General features: G+C 39.8%; 1 protein-coding gene across 1 annotated transcript in view; it reads left to right on the top strand.

The window, feature by feature from the left end:
* Positions 1 to 16291: 16291 nt before the first annotated feature.
* Positions 16292 to 20380, top strand: part of SMYD3 (SET and MYND domain containing 3) — a 762780-nt gene continuing 758691 nt past the window's right edge. Inside the window, exon 1 of the mRNA XM_081300183.1 lies at positions 16292 to 16534. Within this exon, the coding sequence (XP_081156309.1) occupies positions 16371 to 16534 (164 nt within the window). The 5' untranslated portion in view covers positions 16292 to 16370. The remainder of the gene's footprint in view (positions 16535 to 20380) is intronic.

Genomic DNA, 20380 nt, shown 5'->3' with positions numbered 1-20380 from the left:
CTTGTTAGGTATTTTGGTCATAGCAACAGAAAGCTGACCAACCCAAGTAATAGTGACACCTGTGTCATGGATTACTGTTGGGAACGAATGTGTTAAGAAAGAGCTTAGGAGAAAATCTGGCAAAGCAGGGAGCTACAAGTGTTGGAACAATGTATTTTCTTCCCATACTCCCTTCTGTGTAGGCCTCCCATGCTATCTTCATGTTGCATCTAACAGATTTTGAATTTAAGTTTATAAAAAAAGGAAATTGGATTGGGGGATGACTTTGTCATAAAGTGCTTATATAGCATGTTTTAAGGCCCTGGGTTCCATCCTCAGCACAATAAGTAAATAAATAGAAATTTATTGTGGATTCACTGAAAGATGTAAATAATTAATAAAGCAAAACATAAGTGTCCCAAGAATATGAAATTAAGTGCCATTTTTCCTGTTGTATGTTAAAATCCAGAGAAGTCAAAAATGTCCTGAGCCTTTGGAGGGGTTAACTAAGGTAACCAAAACTTTGTAGCAGTCCCTTACAATTAACCACTAGGAAGTCAGTACTACAAAATTAAAAAAAAAAAAAAAAAGTGTACGTGTATACACATTTATGAGTGAAAGGGTTGAAAGATAAATTAATACTTGCTAGGTGCTATATTCTCTGAGAAATTACAGTCACAGTGTCATATAGAGTAGAATAAAGGACTGGAGAATATAAAGATCTGTAGTAACTCCTATAGACAATAACCAAGGAAGGGGAATTAGGAGGAAATGACATAGGACTTAGCTTCAAATTTGGAACCCAAATTTATGGCAATATAACTATTGTACACCATTGTGTGAACAATGGAGAATATAATAAAGATAGAAGTGCATGAAGGGGACACCTTTCATTCTGTGTATTTGAATGTACTTTGTGGGAGGCCAAACTAGCACATGACCACATTTGTCTCCTCTTCTGATTGGTGCGGCATCTCTGTGATCTGGTTGCCTTGATAGCCCCAATCTTTAGGGTCCAGGGACTGTGTGTTCATGCATGGGTGTGGCTTCCTACATCCCCATGGGTGGAGCTATGCTCACCTGTTCCTTTATGATATTACCTCTTGCCCTATTTAGGATAGAATGTTCCATGGAAACGCCTTTTGTGTGTCCCCTTCTCTTACTCTGCCCTTGGGTGTGGCCTACCTAGATGTCAGTCAGCCTGCTGACAGCAGACATCATGAAGCTAGACTCAGCCCCTTGAAACCTGACCCCTTGCCTCATTTAAATGGCTTCTCCATAAAAGGGGTCAGCACATGCTCCTGCTCTCTCTGTCTCTCTTTCTGCAGACCCTTAAGGTCAGAGGAGCCATCACAGCACCCCCAAAGCAAAAGGTATTTCTGTCTCTTGTGTGGTTATTTTGCGGAGCCCAGTTATTTCAGTTCCCCTGGAATAACCTGAATGTTTAAATTGCCGGGAACGCTGACAGTGCTTCTTAGTTGTAGGCTGAGAAATTAGTCTGGCATTCAATGTCCTTCAGACTGTATGTGGCCAAACCTCCAGTTTGGGGTAGAATAGTTAGTTGACTTATATCCCTGGGCTACTGGCCCTCTGAATCCACTACTCTATTTTTGCCAAGGCTACAATTTCTATGGGCACAGTGACTCATGCCTGTAATCCCAGCCCCTTGGGAGGCTGAGGCAGGAGGATTGCAACTTTAAAGCCAGACTCAGCAATTTGACAAGGCCCTAAGCAGTTTAGCAAGACCTGTCTCAGAATGAAAAAAAAGGGTTGGGGGTGCTGAGGATATGGTTCAAGTAGTAGCATGCTCACCTGGCATGCCTGAGGCACTGGGTTTGATCCTCAGCACCACATAAAAATAAAATAAAGATATTGTGTCCACCTAAAGCTAAAAAATAAATATTTTAAAAAAAAAAGGGTTGGGGATGTGGGATGTGGCTCAGTGTTAAGCTCCTCTGCGTCCAAAAAGAAAGAAGGAAAAAGAATTTAGCACTTCTAAAAATAGTTTACCAAAAGGGCCCTTCTCCCCTCCCACCCACCCCCTGTAGCTGTGAATGGACAGAATGCCTTTCTTTTTTTATTTGTTATGTGATGCTAAGAATCAAACCCAATGCCTCACACATGTTAGGCAAATGCTCTGCTACTGAGCACAACCACAGCCCAGGGCCTTTCATTTTTGTTGGTGGTTGAGCATAATGGATAGTTGTTTTATTGGGATCATCCAAACCTAATGAATTTAGCAGACTGTTCAAATGGAGTATTAAGAATCTGGATTGGAATCTCTGAAGAAAAGTTTTCTTTACAAAAGTAAAATATCTGCCTATACAATTTACTACAGATAAGACCATGATGGCTGGTGGTGGCTAAGAGAGCTAAAGGCTTGAGTTATTCCAACAGGAGACTCTTCAGTGGTATTTAAGAATACTTTGTTTTTGTAATATTCATAATCTCTCAATAAGAAAATAAGATGCATTTCTCTAAAATGTAAGAATGCAATTACGGTCAATTCACAAACTGATTTATGCTAACAGGTATTGCTGTAGTTTGATCTTGAATGTCCTCCAAAGACCCATGGATTGAAAGCCTGGTCCCCAGCCAGTTGCACCATTGAGATGTGGTGGAATCTCTAGGAAGTGGAGCCTAGTGGGAGCTTTAGAATTACATGCCTGTTGAGTTCATTGGGGCTGTGCCCTTGTTTTAGTCAGCTTTTTCACTGCTGCTACTAAAAGACCCAACCCAGAACAATTGTAGAAGAGGAAAAGTTTATTTGAGGGCTGATGGTTTCAGAAGCCTTAATCCATAGAAGGTAGCTGCATTAGTTGGGGCTTGAAGTGAGGTAGAACATCATGGTGGAAGAGTGTAGTGGAAAGAACCTGTTCATATGATGATCAAGAGGCAAAGAGATAAATATATATATACCCCAGAGCCACGCCCCCAAAGCCCCACTTCCTCCAGCCACATCCCACCTGCCTTCAGTTACCACTGAATCCCATCAGGTGGTTAATACACTGATTTGGTTAAGGCTCTCTTAACCTAATCATTTCTTATCTGAACTTTCTCACTTAGTCCGTGCATGAGCTTTTGGGGACCCCTCACATCCAGACCATAACATTCTGCCATGGGTCCCCAAAAGCTCACACTCATCTGACAATTTAAGATACATTTAGTCTATTCCCATAGTCTCAACAGTTTCAAGATTGCTCAAAGTTCAAGTCCAAAGTCTTCTCTGAGGATCAAGGCAATCTCACATTGTAAGCTCATGTAAAATTAAAAGCAGTTTTCAAGTATCTAGTATATAATGGTACAGAGTAAACATTTCCATTCATAAAAATAGGGGCATAGAAAGAAGGGATGGGACTAAAGTAACACCAAAATCCAGCTGGACAAACAAGTCCTTTAGCTCTGTGCACAAGGCATGATGTCTTCTCCAAAGGCTTGAATAGCTCCATCCCTGTGACCATGTTGGTTGCAGCCCAAGTTGTCTTTTGTTGGTTTGTGGCTGCCTGATTCCTGCAGGTTTCGTAGGACAATGTCCTACTTTACTGGCATTTCTTAATCTTGGGGGTCTCCACTACAGCTTTGGCCTTTTTCTCACATCTCCACACATTGCCTCTCAGGGGTGCCCGCAGGGACTCTGATCCTGCTGCACTTTGCCTGGCCTCCCAGGCCTTCTTTTGAAATCTTGGTGGAAGCACCCATGACTCCCTAACTCCAGCATAATAGTTGACATCAAGGTTCACCACCATCTTGAGCAGTAGCCAAGCCTCCAGGGACCCTGGCGGCAGCAGCCTGAATGCCTGGGTAGTTGAGCATGTTGAAAAAACATCCTAGGCCCCCTTGTGTAAGAAGGGTACCCCACTGGTCTCAGAGAATTTTTACTTTTACTTCCTTGAGCCTGAGGAGGGTGTGGTCTTGCCAGCTCTTGAGATGCCATTAGGCCATCTTTCTTATAGTCTCTGGGCAAATGTCTTTAACAACTGCAACTTCCTTGACCTAGTTTTACTCCTGCCTTTCAAGTCCAAGTTTTTCAAATCTTTTTGCTCAGTTTTCTGCTTCTGAATATCACATAAACTTGGCTAAAAGCTACCAGCAATATCTGTGCCACTTCCTGAATTCTATGATGCTTAGAAATTTCTTCCACCAGATTAAGAAGTTCATCACTTTTAAAAACAGTCTCATAGAAAGTCTCAGGACATGAGCAAAATGAAGACAACTTCTCACCCAGAACCTAACACAAGTGGCTTCTACTCCAAATTCCAATAGAGTCCTCCTCCTCCTCCTCTAAAATCAAAGTTTAGATTTTATATGAAAGCACCCACCTTGATCCTGAAAGAAATTCAGCAACTTTGAGCATAGAGGTGGAGCCCTGTCTTTACTATCCAGAGTCTTATTGGCATTCTGGTCTTCTAGAAGACAGTCCTCTAGCTCCCTGGGAGCACAGTTTTATAGCACAAAAAGTTGCAAAAGGGGGGTGTCTTGAGAACTTACAGATAACAGGATTTTGTCAAGCATAATACAAAGGTAGTAGGTTAATAGTCTAAATGGTTCAGCACTTAGGGAGTAAATTTAGATCCCAACATTAGAATTAGTGAAGCACCATTAGGGTTTCAGAGAGGGTTGTTATCTGCTCAGGGAAAGCCAGGCATGGGTGAGTTCATGGCACAGGCAGACATTCCAATCAAGTTTAGAAATTGCAGTAATTTGTAGTAAAGCAGAAATTAACTTTTCATGTCTCTGTGACGAGATGGCTCCAAATCTTAAGAGGGAATTAGGCTAGGTTTATCACAACCTAAAGCATTTCCAGCCTGCACCACTACACATCTCAAAATTCCTCCAATTAATTCCAAAAAACTCTAATACCTTCTGAGCCACATGGTCAGTTTAGTCATAGCAAAGATCATACTTCTCAGTACCAATTTGTTTTATTCATCTTTCTCACTGCTGCGATCAAAAGACCAAATCCAGAACAATTATAGAGGAGGAAAAGTTTATTTGAGGGCTCATGGTTTCAGAAGTCTTAGTCCATAGAAGGTGGCTCCATTCTTTGGGGCTCAAGATGAGGCAGAACATCATGGTGGAAGACTAGTAGAAGGAAGTGGCTCACTTGATGATCTGAAGGCAAAAAGAGAGATCCCCACTTACCAGATACAAATACATACCCCAAAGCCCCACCTCCTCCAGCCACACCCCACCTGCCTTCAGTCCCCACTCAATTAATCCCATCAGGTGATTGATTCACTGATTGGGTTAAGGCTCTCATAACCTAATCACCTTTTCTCTGAACCTTCTTGCATTGTTTCACATGTGAGCTTTTGTGGGATACCTTACATCCAAACCATAACAGCCCTTGAGGGGTATATTGGGACCCTGGCCCCTTGTCTTTCATTTGCTGCCTGGTGGCCTTGAAGTGAGGGCTTCCTTTGCCAATCACTCCATCCATGATGTTCTGCCTCACCACAGACACAAAAACAATGAGCCAACCAACATAGACTGAAACTTCTAAAATTGTGAGCCAAAGTAAAACTTTCCTCCTTATAAGTTGATTCATCTTAGGGATTTATTATAGTAACAGAAAGGTGACTAACCAGGTATGCTTTGTATTCTGGGTTAAAAAAAAAGTTCCTGGCTCTCAAGGCCCTGGGGGGCGGGGGGGGGGGGTGCAAGGCGGGCTAGAGGAGCGGATTGGTCCTCATAGCTGCCAGTCAGAGCAGAGCCCAGGAAGGGGAAGGTAGAATAAGAAGATCACGTGATGTTGGAGTAGGAGGATTTATCTTGGTGATTCGGGATGCTGGTTTCACTGCAGGTATAATTATGCAAATCAAAGAATTCAGGAAAGAATTGCCAAAGAAGGAATTAAAAATTAGATTTAATATGAGAGTATCCACCTTGATCCTGAAAGAAACTGAGCAACTATGAGCATAGAAATCCAAAACATCTCCCTCAAGTCAGTGTGAACAACATTGGGACCAACTACATAATTTATTATGTACAGGGCTGGGGATGTGGCTCAAGCGGTAGCGCGCTCGCCTGGCATGCGTGCGGCCCGGGTTCGATCCTCAGCACCACATACAAACGAAGATGTTGTGTCCGCCGAGAACTAAGAAAAAATAAATAAATATTAAAATTCTCTCTCTCTCTCTCTGTCCCCCTCTCTCTCTCTTTAAAAAAAAAAATATATATATATATTATGTACAATAAAATCAAGTAAACTTTAAAAAGTTTGTGTTATTGTGGAACATTACCATTTGTTTTATGAAATTGTAGAATGGTATATAGCAGGTTACTTATTGGTTTTGCTTTGTGCAAAATCAAAAAGATTTAATTACATGGTTTCCTTATTTGTGAAATTTTGTAATTATCTGACAATTTCTTCTTGGATAATTTCTTTTTTTCTTTTTCTTTTTTTTTTTTAAGAGAGAGTGAGAGAGGGGGGAGAGAGAGAGAGAGAATTTTTAATGTTTTTATTTTTTAGTTCTCAGCGGACACAACATCTTTGTTTGTATGTGGTGCTGAGGATTGAACCCGGGCGAGCACGCTACCGCTTGAGCCACATCCCCAGCCCTGGATAATTTCTTCTTGGCCCACTCCTCAAGGAAAATCGTAGAGAATGAAAAGTTTACAGAGAAAGTAGAAATAAGGAGAAATCAACGTGACTCTAGCTGTACCTTAAACCACATACATGTTCAAAGCTAAACAAATGCTTGAAGCCAAACATTTTCTTTTCTGTTTGAACTAGTTTGAGATGGAATTCTACCACATTTTACCAAGAGTCCTGATACAAATACTATCTTAATAGGTCTCATCAATAGCATCCCATTCTTATATTACTGCAGGGATTTTCTGAGTATAACTACTAAAATTGCTGTGCTCCTGAAGTGCTGACTGTAGTTGGTAACATGTAAGTCTCAGAACTGGCCCTTGGGATTAGTAGAAGGAAGAGCTTGAGAATTCTATGCCCAATGAATATATATTTGCATGAGTCTATGGCTCAAAGAAAAATTCTAGCTTCCTGATAATACATGTACAAGACTTTTGGAATAATTCAGTAATTCTTGGTTAAATGTACACTCAGTTTATTACTAAAACTGCTGGTGGCTCATTCCATATTAAACATTTATAGCTACTATTTAATTTGCCTCTTGCTAATAAAACAGTGGGTTAAATGTACAGTTAGGGTTTAAGAGGAATTGAAGCACATCATTCCATATTTTGGGGGGTTTGTCTGCTCATGAAAAGCAGCGATATGAAAATTTGTAATTAGTGTGAGAAAACATTGATTTTTATGTGTATTTTTAAGAAATCAATTTGGATTTTGTGTAAAGCAATGAGGAAGGATTTTCATTAGAAACATCAAACATTTTCCAAGACTTAAAGAAGGATGGTCAGATTCAGGGTCCTGTCCAGGATTTCCTTATTATCTGTTATTTCCTTATTTTCCTTATTATCTGTTTGAGACTTCTGTTCAAACACAATGAACCTCTCTTAATATTCCTAGTTCTCTTGGGTTGTTTATATTTTTGGTTACTGTGAATAATACCACTGTGGACATTGGTGCACAAGTATGTGTTTGAGTGCTTTCTGTTATTTTGAATGGTGTGAGGTTCCATGCCTACAATCCATGAACTCGAGAAGCTGAGTTAGGAGGACTGCAAGTTCAAGACCAGTTTTCCCAACATAGTGAAACCCTGTCTCAGGAAAAAAAAAAAAAAAGCCTTGTGCAGTGGTATGTATGTGCTTATAATCCTAGTAATTTAGGAGGCTGAGGCAGGATGATTACAAGTTTGAGGCCAGCATCAGCAATTTAGAAGGCCCTAAGCAATTTACTTCTGTGACCCTGTTTCAAAATAAAAAAATAAAAAGGTCTGGGATGTGGCTCAGTGATAAAGCACCTCTAGGTTCAATCCCCCGTCTAAAAAAAAAGTAAAGAAAAGAAAAAGGATATGGGGTTAAGGGTGTAGCTCAGTGGTAGATAGCATACTTAGAATGGACAAGGCTCTGGGTTCAATCTCTAGTGCACACATATGCATATACACACAAATCAGTGAGTTCAAATTTAAGTACAAAAGTAAATATTTGGAATTAAAAAGTCACAAAAATCATAAAATCTTAAAAGCTGACAAATACTACAAACATCACTAAAAAAATAACTCTTTTTTTTTTTTTTTTGGTACTAGGGATTGAACCCAGGAATTCTCTACCACTGAGCTATCCTCTGAGCTGCTTTTTTAATTTTTTGTTTAGAGACAGGGTCTTGCTAGATTACCCAGGCTGGCCTGAAACTGATGATCCTCTTACCTCAGTTTCCTGAATAGCTAGGATTACAGGCATGCACCACCACAACTGGCTAGAAAAATAATATTATCATCAATAGTGATAGAGCTCTATTATATATTTGGCTGCATATTTTGATTGCCTCTTCATAAGGCAATAATTTTATTGTATCAATTTCCATAAAGAAAAGATAATTTTTATAACATGGTTGATTAAAATTTTATGAATATTAAGAGTTCAGAGGGGCTGGGGATGTGGCTCAAGCCGTAGCGCGCTCATCTGGCATGCGTGCTGCCCGGGTTCGATCCTCAGCACCACATACCAACAAAGATGTTGTGTCCGCCGAAAACTGAAAAATAAATATTAAAAATTCTCTCTCTCTCTCTCTCTCTCTCTCTCTCTCTCTCTCACTCTCACTCTCACTCTCACTCTCTTTAAAAAAAAAAAAAGAGTTCAGAAAATCTTTCAGCCTCTTAACTAAATTATTGGTAATTCCATGTGTCTTAACTTCCTCAGCATTTCCTTGCATTGATGATGCTTCTTGCCTAAGGGCAAGCCCTTTGGGACTCTAGCCCTTTGAGCTCCCTCCACAGGGTCACAAGTTCACCTCAAGCCAGTCCTCAAAGTCCCTGGTCCTCTCCCACAGGAGGATGTTGAGGCCTGGTAGTAGTGCTTCAAAACAACCACTAGGAAGTAGGGAGTGATGCTCTGGCTGCCACAGAGCTCTCTGACTCCTGTGCACCTGAAGCTGCTACTTCCTTCCCATGTCCACCAAGGAGAGCACAGTTGGCCTTAAAAATGGCCTTTTAAAGTGAGGGTCCTGTAATCTGAAGCTTCCTTACCCTCTGTCCATTGGGACAACCAAGGGCCAGTGAACAATCTAGCTTGGTAAGAAAAATTCTAAGTATGGAGAGAGATTCTTCCGAGTCTATGTAGCATTCTTTTTCCTTCTTAGTTCCAGGGTTAGCCCCTGAGAAGCAAATTGGGGAATAGCTAAATAATTCCAGCTTTACCTTTGCTCTGTGACAAAATATCTTGGGCCCTGTTGGCAAGTATGGGTCCTGAGAAACTGCTGTGACTCCATTTTTGAGAAACCAGCCTCTACCTCAGAGCAAAGCCTGTCCAAGGAAGGGGGCGTGACCCTTGTCCTTGGAAAAACCCACAGAGCACTCCTAAGCACATACCCACCCTGAGGTTGAGTTGTTTGTCTACAAATAACAAGAGAGATCTGCAGCGCCAGGTGTCCCTGATTCAGTTAGGCTAGATGAGGACCCATAGCAACCCCCTAGCAACCATCAATCAGCATGAGACAGGGAAAATACCTGGGATACCAGATGACCCCCCCAGTAGTTTATGGTGGTTGATAACATGTTGGGAAACCATATAGTTTAGCATGTACAGCCCTCGTGGCCTAAACCAATCAGTTCAAAGGAATCCCCCTCTTGTACTAACCAATCACCCCTACCCAACTTGTTCCCGCCAGTGAATGTGCTAATCAATGTTAAGAGTTGTTGTTTGATTTTTCCGAGGTATGGAATGATTTGCTGTGTGATGTTGTGAAGCATAGAGTATCCTCCCACCAAAACCAATAAAATCTCACTGAACAAAGGACCGAGACTCACTCCCTGGGACCGCTGAGTTGGAAATGGTTGTGAGTCCAGGCTCAAGCTTGCAATAAAGACTCTTGTGTGATTGCATCGAATTCAGCTCCTGGAGGTCTATTGTGGTCCCACGAATCTGGCAATTCAGTCCAAATAGAGATCTCTTAATGGCCAAAGCCTCTTGGATCACAATGACCTACTGTAGCATCAACAGCTGAATGAGAGTTCTGCTGCTGGCTCTGGTGAAAGGATTTGATCCTAGGTCTAAGTATCTCTTGCCTACACTGTGAACTATTATATCTCCAAAGTGACAAGAGAATCAAGAAAGATAACAAAGAGACATATTACCTCAATGTCACATGTCACCTTAATTTGGACTCTATCAAACCAATCAACTCCAAACACAAACAAAAAAAGAAAATATTTATGAAACTTTTAGATATTTTTGTTTTTGTTTTGTTTTGTTTTGCATTGTTGGGGATCAAACCTAGGATTACATACATCCTAGATAAACATTTTTCCACTGAGATATACTACTAGCCATAGCAGAACTTTATAAGTGGAGAAGATGGCATTTTCCCCTTGACATTATATTAAGAAAATTCAAACATACAGAAAAATTGAAGGAATTTAGAGTGAACCTTGTATGCCACCACCAAGTTTCTGTTTATACCCATCAATTTATTTATCTGTCCCTTTATCCTTTCATTAATCTTTTTTTTCAGTACTGAGGGTTGAACCTAGGGGTGCTCTACTATTCAGAGATATATCCCCAGCCCTATTTAATTATTATTATTTTGAGACAGAGTCTTGTTTAGTTGCCCAGGCTGGTCTTGAACCTGTGGTCCTCCTGAGTCAGATTATCAGCATGTACCTGGCGATACAGATTACTTTTAAAGGGGAACAATGAAGTATTATGGATGTAATAATTTGGATTTTCCTTCAAAACAATCCCAGGGAGAAGAGGAAAAGTAGATATGTATAGAGGTAAAGTAGATTAGCTTTGTATTGACCATTGTTAAAGTAAAATGATGAGTATGTGGGGGGTTTATTAGACAAGTCTTCTACTTTTACATATTTCAATAATCATATAATAAATTTAAGAAGTGAATATAGTAAACCCAATGGAAAAATGAGCACTTTACAAAGGAATATGCTTAAATAGCCACTAAACTATGAAGCTCAATATCATTAGCTATTCATACTATGCAAATTGAAACCTCAATGACATCCCATTATACAACTATGAGATGGCTAAAATTAAAATGACTACTCCTAGCAAGTGGCAGTGAGCATGAGGAAGTACCGGAACTCTTACACATTGCTAGCAGGAATGTAAAATGTACAAATAATTCAGGAAAATTGACATTATTTACTAAAGTTGAACATAGGTCCATCCCTTGACCCACCAATTCTATTCCTATACATATCTCCAGTGGAATATACAAAACAGTAGAATTATTTGTAGTAGCTCCAAACAGGCCATGACTTCAATGATATTTGACATCAGGATTAAATTGAGTAATAAATTATGGTTTTTTAATACAATGGAATACTACTCATCAGTGACTATGAATTAGTTGCAGTGACTTTTATTACCAAAAACATACTGTGATCAAAATAAGCTAAATACTAAAAATATGTGTTACATAATTATATATATATTTAGTATTGAAAGCCAGGAAAAGCATTTTAAGGAGTCTGAAACTAGGGTGATGATTATCTTTGAGTTATTTGGAGAGAGCATGAATGAAATAATGTTCTGTTATGAATTATGGTTACCCGGAGATGCTCACATTGAACTGTACTTTTATCACCATTTTCTGTACCAATTTTATATTTTAATAAACATTGAATTTATTGTCAAATGAAAGATATTATGACACAACAAAGCTAGCAACATCACAATATGAATAGTAATCTACAATTTTCCACAAAAACAAATGCTTCTATATATACATATTTGCTTGCATATACATGATGCAAATGGTAGAACATATTCAGATCTATGAAGGATATAATAGAAACTGGTGGGGTTGTGGTGTGTAGAGCACATGGTTAAATGCATGAAGTCCCCAGTACAGAAAGAAAAAAATGGTAACAGTGCTCAAGAGAACCAGAGCATTAGCTGACAGTGATGTGAAAGAGATTTAATTTTCATTAATTGTCTTTCCTATCTTAAAAGTTGTGTATTTGGCTCAATCCCCAGCACCACACACACACACACACACGCAGACACACAAAGTTGTGTATCTGGGCTGGGTGCTGTGGCACATGCCTGTAATCCCAGTGATTTCGGAGGTAGAGGCAGGAGGACTGCAAGTTCAAAGACAGCCTCAGCAACTTAGTAAGACCCTAAGCAACTTAGTAAGATGCTGTCTCAAAATAAAATAAATAAGTAAATAAAAGGGTTGGGGATGATGCTCAGTGGTTAAGCACCCTTTGTTCAAGACTTGCCACAAAAAAAATGCATATTCAGAACTGGTATGGGGTCATGTGTCACAAAATTAAGCTTTTATCTCTGTATTTGGCCAAAATAAACTATTCAGCTTTGTACTTGAAATCCCAAAACTTGTATATGATTAATAATTATGTGAACTCATGGGTATAATTATATCTATCAAATGTAACTATTAATACACACAAAGCTTTTTAGGATTTATTGTTAATATCCACATACTCATTTCCTGTTTAGGTAAGAATCTAGAGTCTACTTGAGATGAGAAATATCTTTATATGTTTTATATGTTGCCAGTTAATTGAAATGTAAATATACATTCATTATTGCAGTGAAAATTGCTATAATAATTGAGTGTGAAAGCTGTTAGTGTCATATACAGAAACAAGTACTTTCATAAATTTAAAAAAACAGGAAAAGTTCTATGCTAAGTTCTGGATACAGTGATTAAACCATTGATATGAATGTATACCTAATAGGTAAGAAATACTAAATGAGTGAAATAATGACAACAATAAGAAATAATTGCAAATCATTATGTGTTAAAAAGATTAAAGACTGTTTTCCTATAAAATTTCACTTGGACCCTAGTGTAGATGGAGCATTCTGAGAAGATCTTTCTTTTTTTTTTTAGTTGTAGATGGATGAAATACCTTTATTTTATTTATTTATTTTTATGTGGTGCTGAGGATTGAACTCAGTGCCTCACACATACTAGACAAGAGCTCTAATGCTAGGTAAGCTGTCTACTACTGAGCCACAACCCCCAGGCCGAGAAGGTCTCTTTGAATAGGGTCATTAGTGGAGCCTTAGCTTACTAAGAATTAAAATGAAGGAATTAACCATGAGATGGGTTGAACATGGGTGTGCATACTCACATGCAAGTGTTTTTTTATGCTTGGGAAGGCCCTGAGGTGAGAAAGACTGTGGTACTCTTCAGGAACTGAAAGAAGGTTAGTACAGTTGGGCATTGTGAGAGGGTGAAGAGTGGTATGGTTGTCAGTTTTTGGCTTGCAAATAAACAGATTCTGTGGCTGAATTAAGACAGAGGTTACTAAAGGGTTGGAATTCTTGCACACATGATTGCCAGGAGGGCTGGAGAAATAGGTATGGGGTATGTGGTCTCTATATCCACTAACTTTGGGCCTCAGAACTGGTCCAGTGAGGGCATGTTGCTGACACTGCTAACAACCTGAACTTCTGGAACTCCTTCAGCTGTCACAACTCTGCAGTGGGTGAGTTAAATGGGCAAATTCCAGGTCTGTGCCTGCACATTTACTGCAAAAAAGTCTGGGAAATGACAATATTAGTATAGCTTCCTTAACACAGACTGAAAAAGAGTGACTTAACAAGCTGCCTTTGTCATTTAACAGTCCAACCAGGTGAACAGTCCAGAGGTGTAGGGCGCTTCCTTTCCTGCTCCACCATTTTTTGTGATGTTGCTTTTTTCTTCATAGTGGAATATGGCTCATCATCAGCCCCTACATCCAAGCTTCAGACAATAGGAAGTGAAGCAGAGTACAGGCTAGGGGAAAGACAATGAAGGGGACACGCCTATAAGCTTCAGGGTAAGTTAGTTTGTTGAACCTGATGCAAAGAAAAGACCACCAACTCCAATTTTAACCAAATTAAAGCAATCTTATATTGTATATACAAGTGAGCTGGCCAGCGACTGTCTCACCCAAAATTGCAGAGCCTGAGAACAGACCCCCAGCTCTCCAGGAAAAAGGTTTTATAGCACAAAAAGTTACAAAGGAGGTTGTCTTGGGAACTTACAGTTAACAGGGTTCTGACAAGCATAATATAAAGGGAGATAGCAGATTAATTATCTACATGGCTTAACATTTCAAGGTAGGGCTTAAATTGAGATTCCAACATCAGAATTTATGAGGGGCTGCTAAGGTTTTAGGGAGGGTTGTTATCTGGTCAATGAGAGCTAGGCATGGGTGAGCTTAGAGCACGGGCAGGAATTCCGAATAAGATTAGCCCTCAGAGTATGATCAGTCCAAATAGCAATCTTAGTAAAACAGAAATGAATTTTTCATAACTTTGTGCCTTGATGGCTCCCAATCTTAGGATAGAATTAGGTTGGGCTCATCAAGTTGACTTTCAGGGGTGAGGGAGGGAGGAATAAGACATACATTAGGGGAAATGGGTCATATCTGGATATCTGGAATCACATTTGGAACTGTTAAGACTACATTCCATCTGACATATTTTTTCCTGAGAAGTCTTTCTCATAGTCTTTAGTAACTGGGGACCTGGTTCTCTGGATCTCCTTATGATATGCCATTTAGTTCAGTAAACAATATTTTGATTTCTTCTATGTATCATGCTTAATACAAACCACTAGTATGAGATAATTATCCTGATAGCACTGGTAGCATTCAGTACACAGGCATTATCATATATTACAGACTGAAAAGTCTTAACTCAGTCTAATGATTCTTTTATATGGTACATTAAAGATTTTTCAAATTCTTTCAAATGATTTAATCTCATTACTCTTTAAAGTATCATCTTCAAACAGGTTTAGAAGTTACTTGAGATCACATGGTAGAGTTGGGACTCAAATCCATGTTTTTGGAATCCACATCCACTGTTCTTTTTCCAAATCAAAAACCACTTCTGGGGCTAGGTTTGTGTCTCAGTGGTAAAACGCTTGCGCAGCACACGTGGAACACTGGGTTTGATCCCCAGCACCACATAAAAAGCTAAACAAAATAAAGGTATTGTGTCCATCTACAACTAAAAATATTTAAAAAACAGAACAAAAAAACTTCTAAACTATTCCAGTCAAGTCTCAAAAGTCTGTCTCTCCAGGTTGCAGGAATCAGTCCAGTCTCACAGTACCAGAATATCACCCATATCACTTACTAATATCACTGTAATATTAATATTAGTACATTTTTACTTATTATACTGTAAAGTGTTAAGTTTATAATGAAATCTAGCGGCTACTACTTTAACCAACGGATCAAACTTAATTTTATTAAAAGTGGGACAACTTGATATTATACACCTTCTGATATGAAGTGAAGCAATACGAAGTAAATAATATCATTTGAAGTATTTTTTTTCCCCTAAAAAATGTTTCACTTGAATCAAGTCTTTAGATTCTAACATTCTAACTTAGCGTACAGTTCATTGGGGGGGGGGGGTTGGGGAATATAGAGAAACAAGTTAAATGACTCTATGAAATAAAAAATCAAATACTGAAAACAGAACATTTTACAAGGCTTCTAGATTCTATCCTAAAAGAGTCAATATCAGAGGGGGAGGGGGAAATGACCCTTGGTTGGATTCTGGTTAAACACACACGGCATACTTTAAGTCAGTATATTTTTTTGTTTGCTGGTATAATTTTCTTAGGTGTAATAGGACATTGTAGTTTTATAGGATATTGTCCCCCTCCCCATTCACTTATTATTATGCCGTTTGGGGAATTGAATCCAGGACCTTGTACATGCTAAGCAGGAGCTCTACCACTGAGCTACACCTCAGTACAGGATATCACTCTTATTCTGTGAAAATGAATATTATAGTATCTAAGTGTAAAATGTTACGAGGAAAAGTATCAGTTCTGAACTGTTATGATGTCTGCAACTTAGTTTCCAAAGGTTCAACACAACAACTTTGAAAATGCAAGCAAATACACATACAGGTGGGTAGAGTGAGTGATCAGAAATGGCAACATGTTAAGAATTGTTTGATCTAGGTGGAGGGTATAACAGGTGTTCACCGAATTGTTCTTTTAACTTTTTCTACTGCACTAAAATTATCATCATAAAACGTCGAAAGGGAAGAAACCAGCCCATCCTTACTTAACAAAGCCGCGGGGCGCTAGCTGCACCAGTACAGTTCCCCGGCGCCCCGCGGCTGCTCCCGCCAGCCCCGTCTGGGCATGCTCTGAGGCTCGCCGCGCCCGCCCCGCCCCTCGGGCCCGCCCCGCCCCTCGGGCGTACGTGTGCGCACAGGGCGCCTGCGCGCGGGTTCCGGCAGCCCGCGAGACGCTGTCTGCGGGTCTTGGTAGACGGCTGAGGTGCGGGAGCTGTGGGAGGATGGAGCCACTGAAGATGGAAAAGTTCACGACTGCCGACCGGGGAAACGGGCTGCGCGCAGTAGCCCCGCTACGCCCCGGGGAGCTGCTCTTTCGCTCGGATCCTTTGGCGTACACGGTGTGCAAGGGGAGTCGTGGCGTCGTCTGCGACCGCTGCCTCCTCGGGTACGTATGGAGCGCCTTTGCCCACCTTAGTCCCGAGCGGTGCGGGGGCCCAGAGTGCTGGGAGCGTGGTGTGGACAGTCCTCGGAGAACTCCGCCTGCACTCGGCTGTACAGCAGCTCGGCGGTTCCGCGATCACGGGGCCCTCCACTCCCCACGGCACGCGTATTCCTGGGGGCAGGTCGCCCCTGACAGGCCCCGCCGAGACGACCCTTCTGCTCTCCAGCCAAGCGGATTGAGGGATCCCAGCCCCTTCTGCTCTATAGGGCAAACGAAGCAGGACCGGTTACCCAGGCTACTTCTTCCTCCCCAGTGTTGCAGGCTTGAGGGGAAGCGTTGGCTGTTAATTTTGCTAGGGAACAAAAAGTCTATGTCGTGTGCGATAAGCTTCTTTGGTGTGGCTGTGGAAATCTTAAGTGGCAGGGGTGGGCGTGAAGGAGCAGGGATGTGCATAAAGCAGGCTCAGAGCTGAGGCCCTGCTGGCAAAGAACTAGGCTTGAAGAAGGCAGAAGAATCTTAGTGTTTACGGTGCACTTTTATGGTCCAGGTTTTGTGTGGCTCAGGGATATGGATATTAATGGAATATCCTTAAGAATTCCTAGAGGGCAGGTTGAGTGATAGAGTTACAGTGTATCAGAAGGGCTGACAAAGGGGTGCAAATAAAGTGTTGTGGTGGCCTACGTAACTGAGATTCCTCAGTGTGCTTTTCCAGTTAGTGACTGCAGGCAAGTCTAACTCTTCAACACTTATCTAGTTGTGAGAATCCATGTGGCAGTGTTTTGGAAGCCTGGACGCACAGTGCCAGTTTAAAATTCTATGAGAAATCAACTTCTGGAAATATATATGTACTATACCTTTAGTACATAAGAATTGCATTCAGTTAAATAGTATTGAACTCCTACCATGCACAAAGCAGAAGAGCTCTTTTTTTTTTTTTTTTTTTTTTTTTTTTGTGATGGTTCAGATGATTTTAAGCATTCCTGCTCTTGCAGACCATCAGTCTGGGGTTGGGATGAATGAAGGCAGGGAGGTAATCAGTAGCTTTACCATTAATCTTTTTTTTTTTTTTTTTTTTTTTTTAAAGAGAGAGTGAGAGGGGCTGGGGATGTGGCTCAAGCGGTAGCGCGCTCGCCTGGCATGCGTGTGGCCCGGGTTCGATCCTCAGCACCACGTACAAACAAAGGTGTTGTGTCTGCCGAAAACTAAAAAATAAATATTAAAAAAAAATGTATGTTGTAAAAAAAAATAAAGAGAGAGGGAGAGAGAGAAAGAATTTTAATATTTATTTTTTAGTTATTGGCGGACACAACATCTTTGTTTGTATGTGGTGCTGAGAATCGAACCCGGGCCGCACGCATGCCAGGCGAGTGCGCTATCGCTTGAGCCACATCCCCAGCCCCCCATTAATCTTATTATGTTCTTATTTGGTTCATATTTGCATTTTAAAGTTACCAAATAATTGTATCTGTTGCTTTCCGAAGTAATGCTGACAACACATACACCTGTTAAGGAGAGAGTACCTTGAAGTTTTTGTAAACTGTGGGATTGAAAGCAATTCATTCTTTCAAGACTTGACTTTTTTTTTTTTTTTTTATGGAAGGCCTCAGCATTTAAAGTCATACATCTTTGATTCTTATTCAGGCAAATTATAGAAAGCAGGACTCTTAAACCATTGCATCCTTTGGCATGTATCCTGAATTTGAATATAGTCCAAAGCAGAGAACTTACTGTTTAGGTCCTTTAATATTAATTGATGGAGAAGACATGATTTAGTTCTTGGAACAGAAAAATTTTGGAATGAATAAATGGTGACAAAGTAGTAACTGAATTATCAGAACTGAACTTGTTATTCTATGTCATTCCTGCTGTCCATTGCTCATTTTTCTTGCAACAACTGTGGTGATTTAAGCACAAAAGACATTTCTTTAAAGTGTATTGGGAAGCCTTAAATATTGCTTTACTATCTGGAGAAACCTGGCTTTGAAAGTGGGTAGGAACTATGTGAAAATTGCACTGTAAGAGTAATTGGGTTAGGGTCTGGAAGTATATAACTTAGGTTGCCTGGTAAAAATGATTCTACAGCATGTACCACCAGCATCATGGAAACTGGACCTTGCTGCTGCTTTTTGAGATACTTATTGTTGCTGGAGAGTTGCTCTTTCAACCATTCTTCTTTGTGTTATTAATTTCTGATTCAAAATCCTTAGTGGTTCTCTTGGATTGGCTGAGTTTAGGCCACTCACTGCCTGTACACCACCTGCAAGAGAATTTGAGAAGGTGAGTATTTGATCTTTTTGGCTTTAAGATAGGAGCAGGCTCTACTTTCCACAGATATTCATCCAATAGGGAAATCAACAAATATAAACATAGAAAAAATGATGAAGGCTAATGCCAAGAATCCAAACAAAACAGACTGAACAGATGGATACTTCATGTTCACTAACAGATACTTGCTTATTAGTTCTTTGCACAAAAAATTTATTTGTGCTTATTTTGTGTTGCCAGTATATCTATCTGTGTATCTGTGCATCCATCCGTCTGTCCTGGTGGCCACGTATACCATAGTTCACTTGTGTTGCAGTGGGCACTTCATTGAACACTTCCTCTTCAGTGGTTGTAGTATTCTCAACTGCGTAGTTGGGATTCATGTCAGCCTGCAAATATTGCTGGGGAAATGTTGGTGCATCATTTTTCGTTTTCCACCACTTTTGAATGCCCATCATTGGGGGTTAAGTATCTTTGTTTTTTCTCTTGTAAGTAAAATTGTTTCTCTTTATTGACTATCAATTATGATAGTCAATTTGAGAACAGATATTTCATTTTTCAATTATTATAGGCCTAACAGGTAGCACACAGTGTGCTCTTAGACGGTAGTATAAATGTCTAGCAGAAATTTTCTGCTAACTAAACCAGCTCTTCTGCTGTTGTTTTGTATGTAAATTAAGTAATGGAATAAAAATGTTATATACTTTGTAACAACATGGGAAGGGGAACCAAGTAGTACAAACAAACAAACAAACAAAAATTTGTTTTAATTACTTCATTAGTCTCTAAAAATGGTTGTTACAGTGTTATACATACTTCCCTTGGCCCTAGGGCTGTTTTGATTGGTGCTTTAGTTCTACATATTTATTTTTGTTAATTGAGAAACTTGAACTTGCTTCATGGCTTCTCTTTCTCTTTTCTTCTCACTAAGGACTGGTTTCTGTTTTTTTATGTTGTGAGTGGAGAAGAAAATGAAGTAAGTCAGAGGAAGGCTAATTGACAATGACATTGTGACCTGAAATCATTTATATCATCCTTCCATCACACACATTTTTTAGTTTGATAGAGATAGAGAAGATCATTTGACAAATGAATTAGGCATATTTTCTCTTTGTTTTGGTAAACACAACACATAAAATTTCATTGTTATTATTATGTATGTAGGTCTCCTTACCCACAGAGTAGTAATCTAAATGTAATATTTGTCCTTAGTATATAAAGTACACTGTGAATGCTAATTGTTGAATTTTTAATAATTTTTATTTAAGTTTTTTTTTTTTTTTTTTTTTTTTTTAGTACCAGGGGCACTTAACCATAGATTCACATCCCCAACCCTTTTTATTTTGAGACAGGGTGTCACTAAGTTACTTAGGGTCTTGCTAAGTTGCTGAGGCTGGCTTTGAACTTGTGATCCTTCTGCCTCAACCTTACTAGCTCCTGGAATTACAGGCTAATTGTTGAATTTTTGAAATGACAATGTTTTGGGTAAGTTTAAGTCAATATGTTTGTCTTTGGTTTTCCAAAGTTCCAAGTTGCCTATAGCTTCCATATAAAAGCTACCACTAGCACACTCTAATGATAGTT

The sequence above is a fragment of the Spermophilus citellus genome, assembly GCF_964194105.1.
Source record: "Spermophilus citellus genome assembly, chromosome: 6".
Taxonomy (NCBI): domain Eukaryota; kingdom Metazoa; phylum Chordata; class Mammalia; order Rodentia; family Sciuridae; genus Spermophilus; species Spermophilus citellus.
The sequence above is the reverse complement of the archived record's forward strand: the minus strand, read 5'-3'. Positions and strand labels throughout refer to the sequence as shown.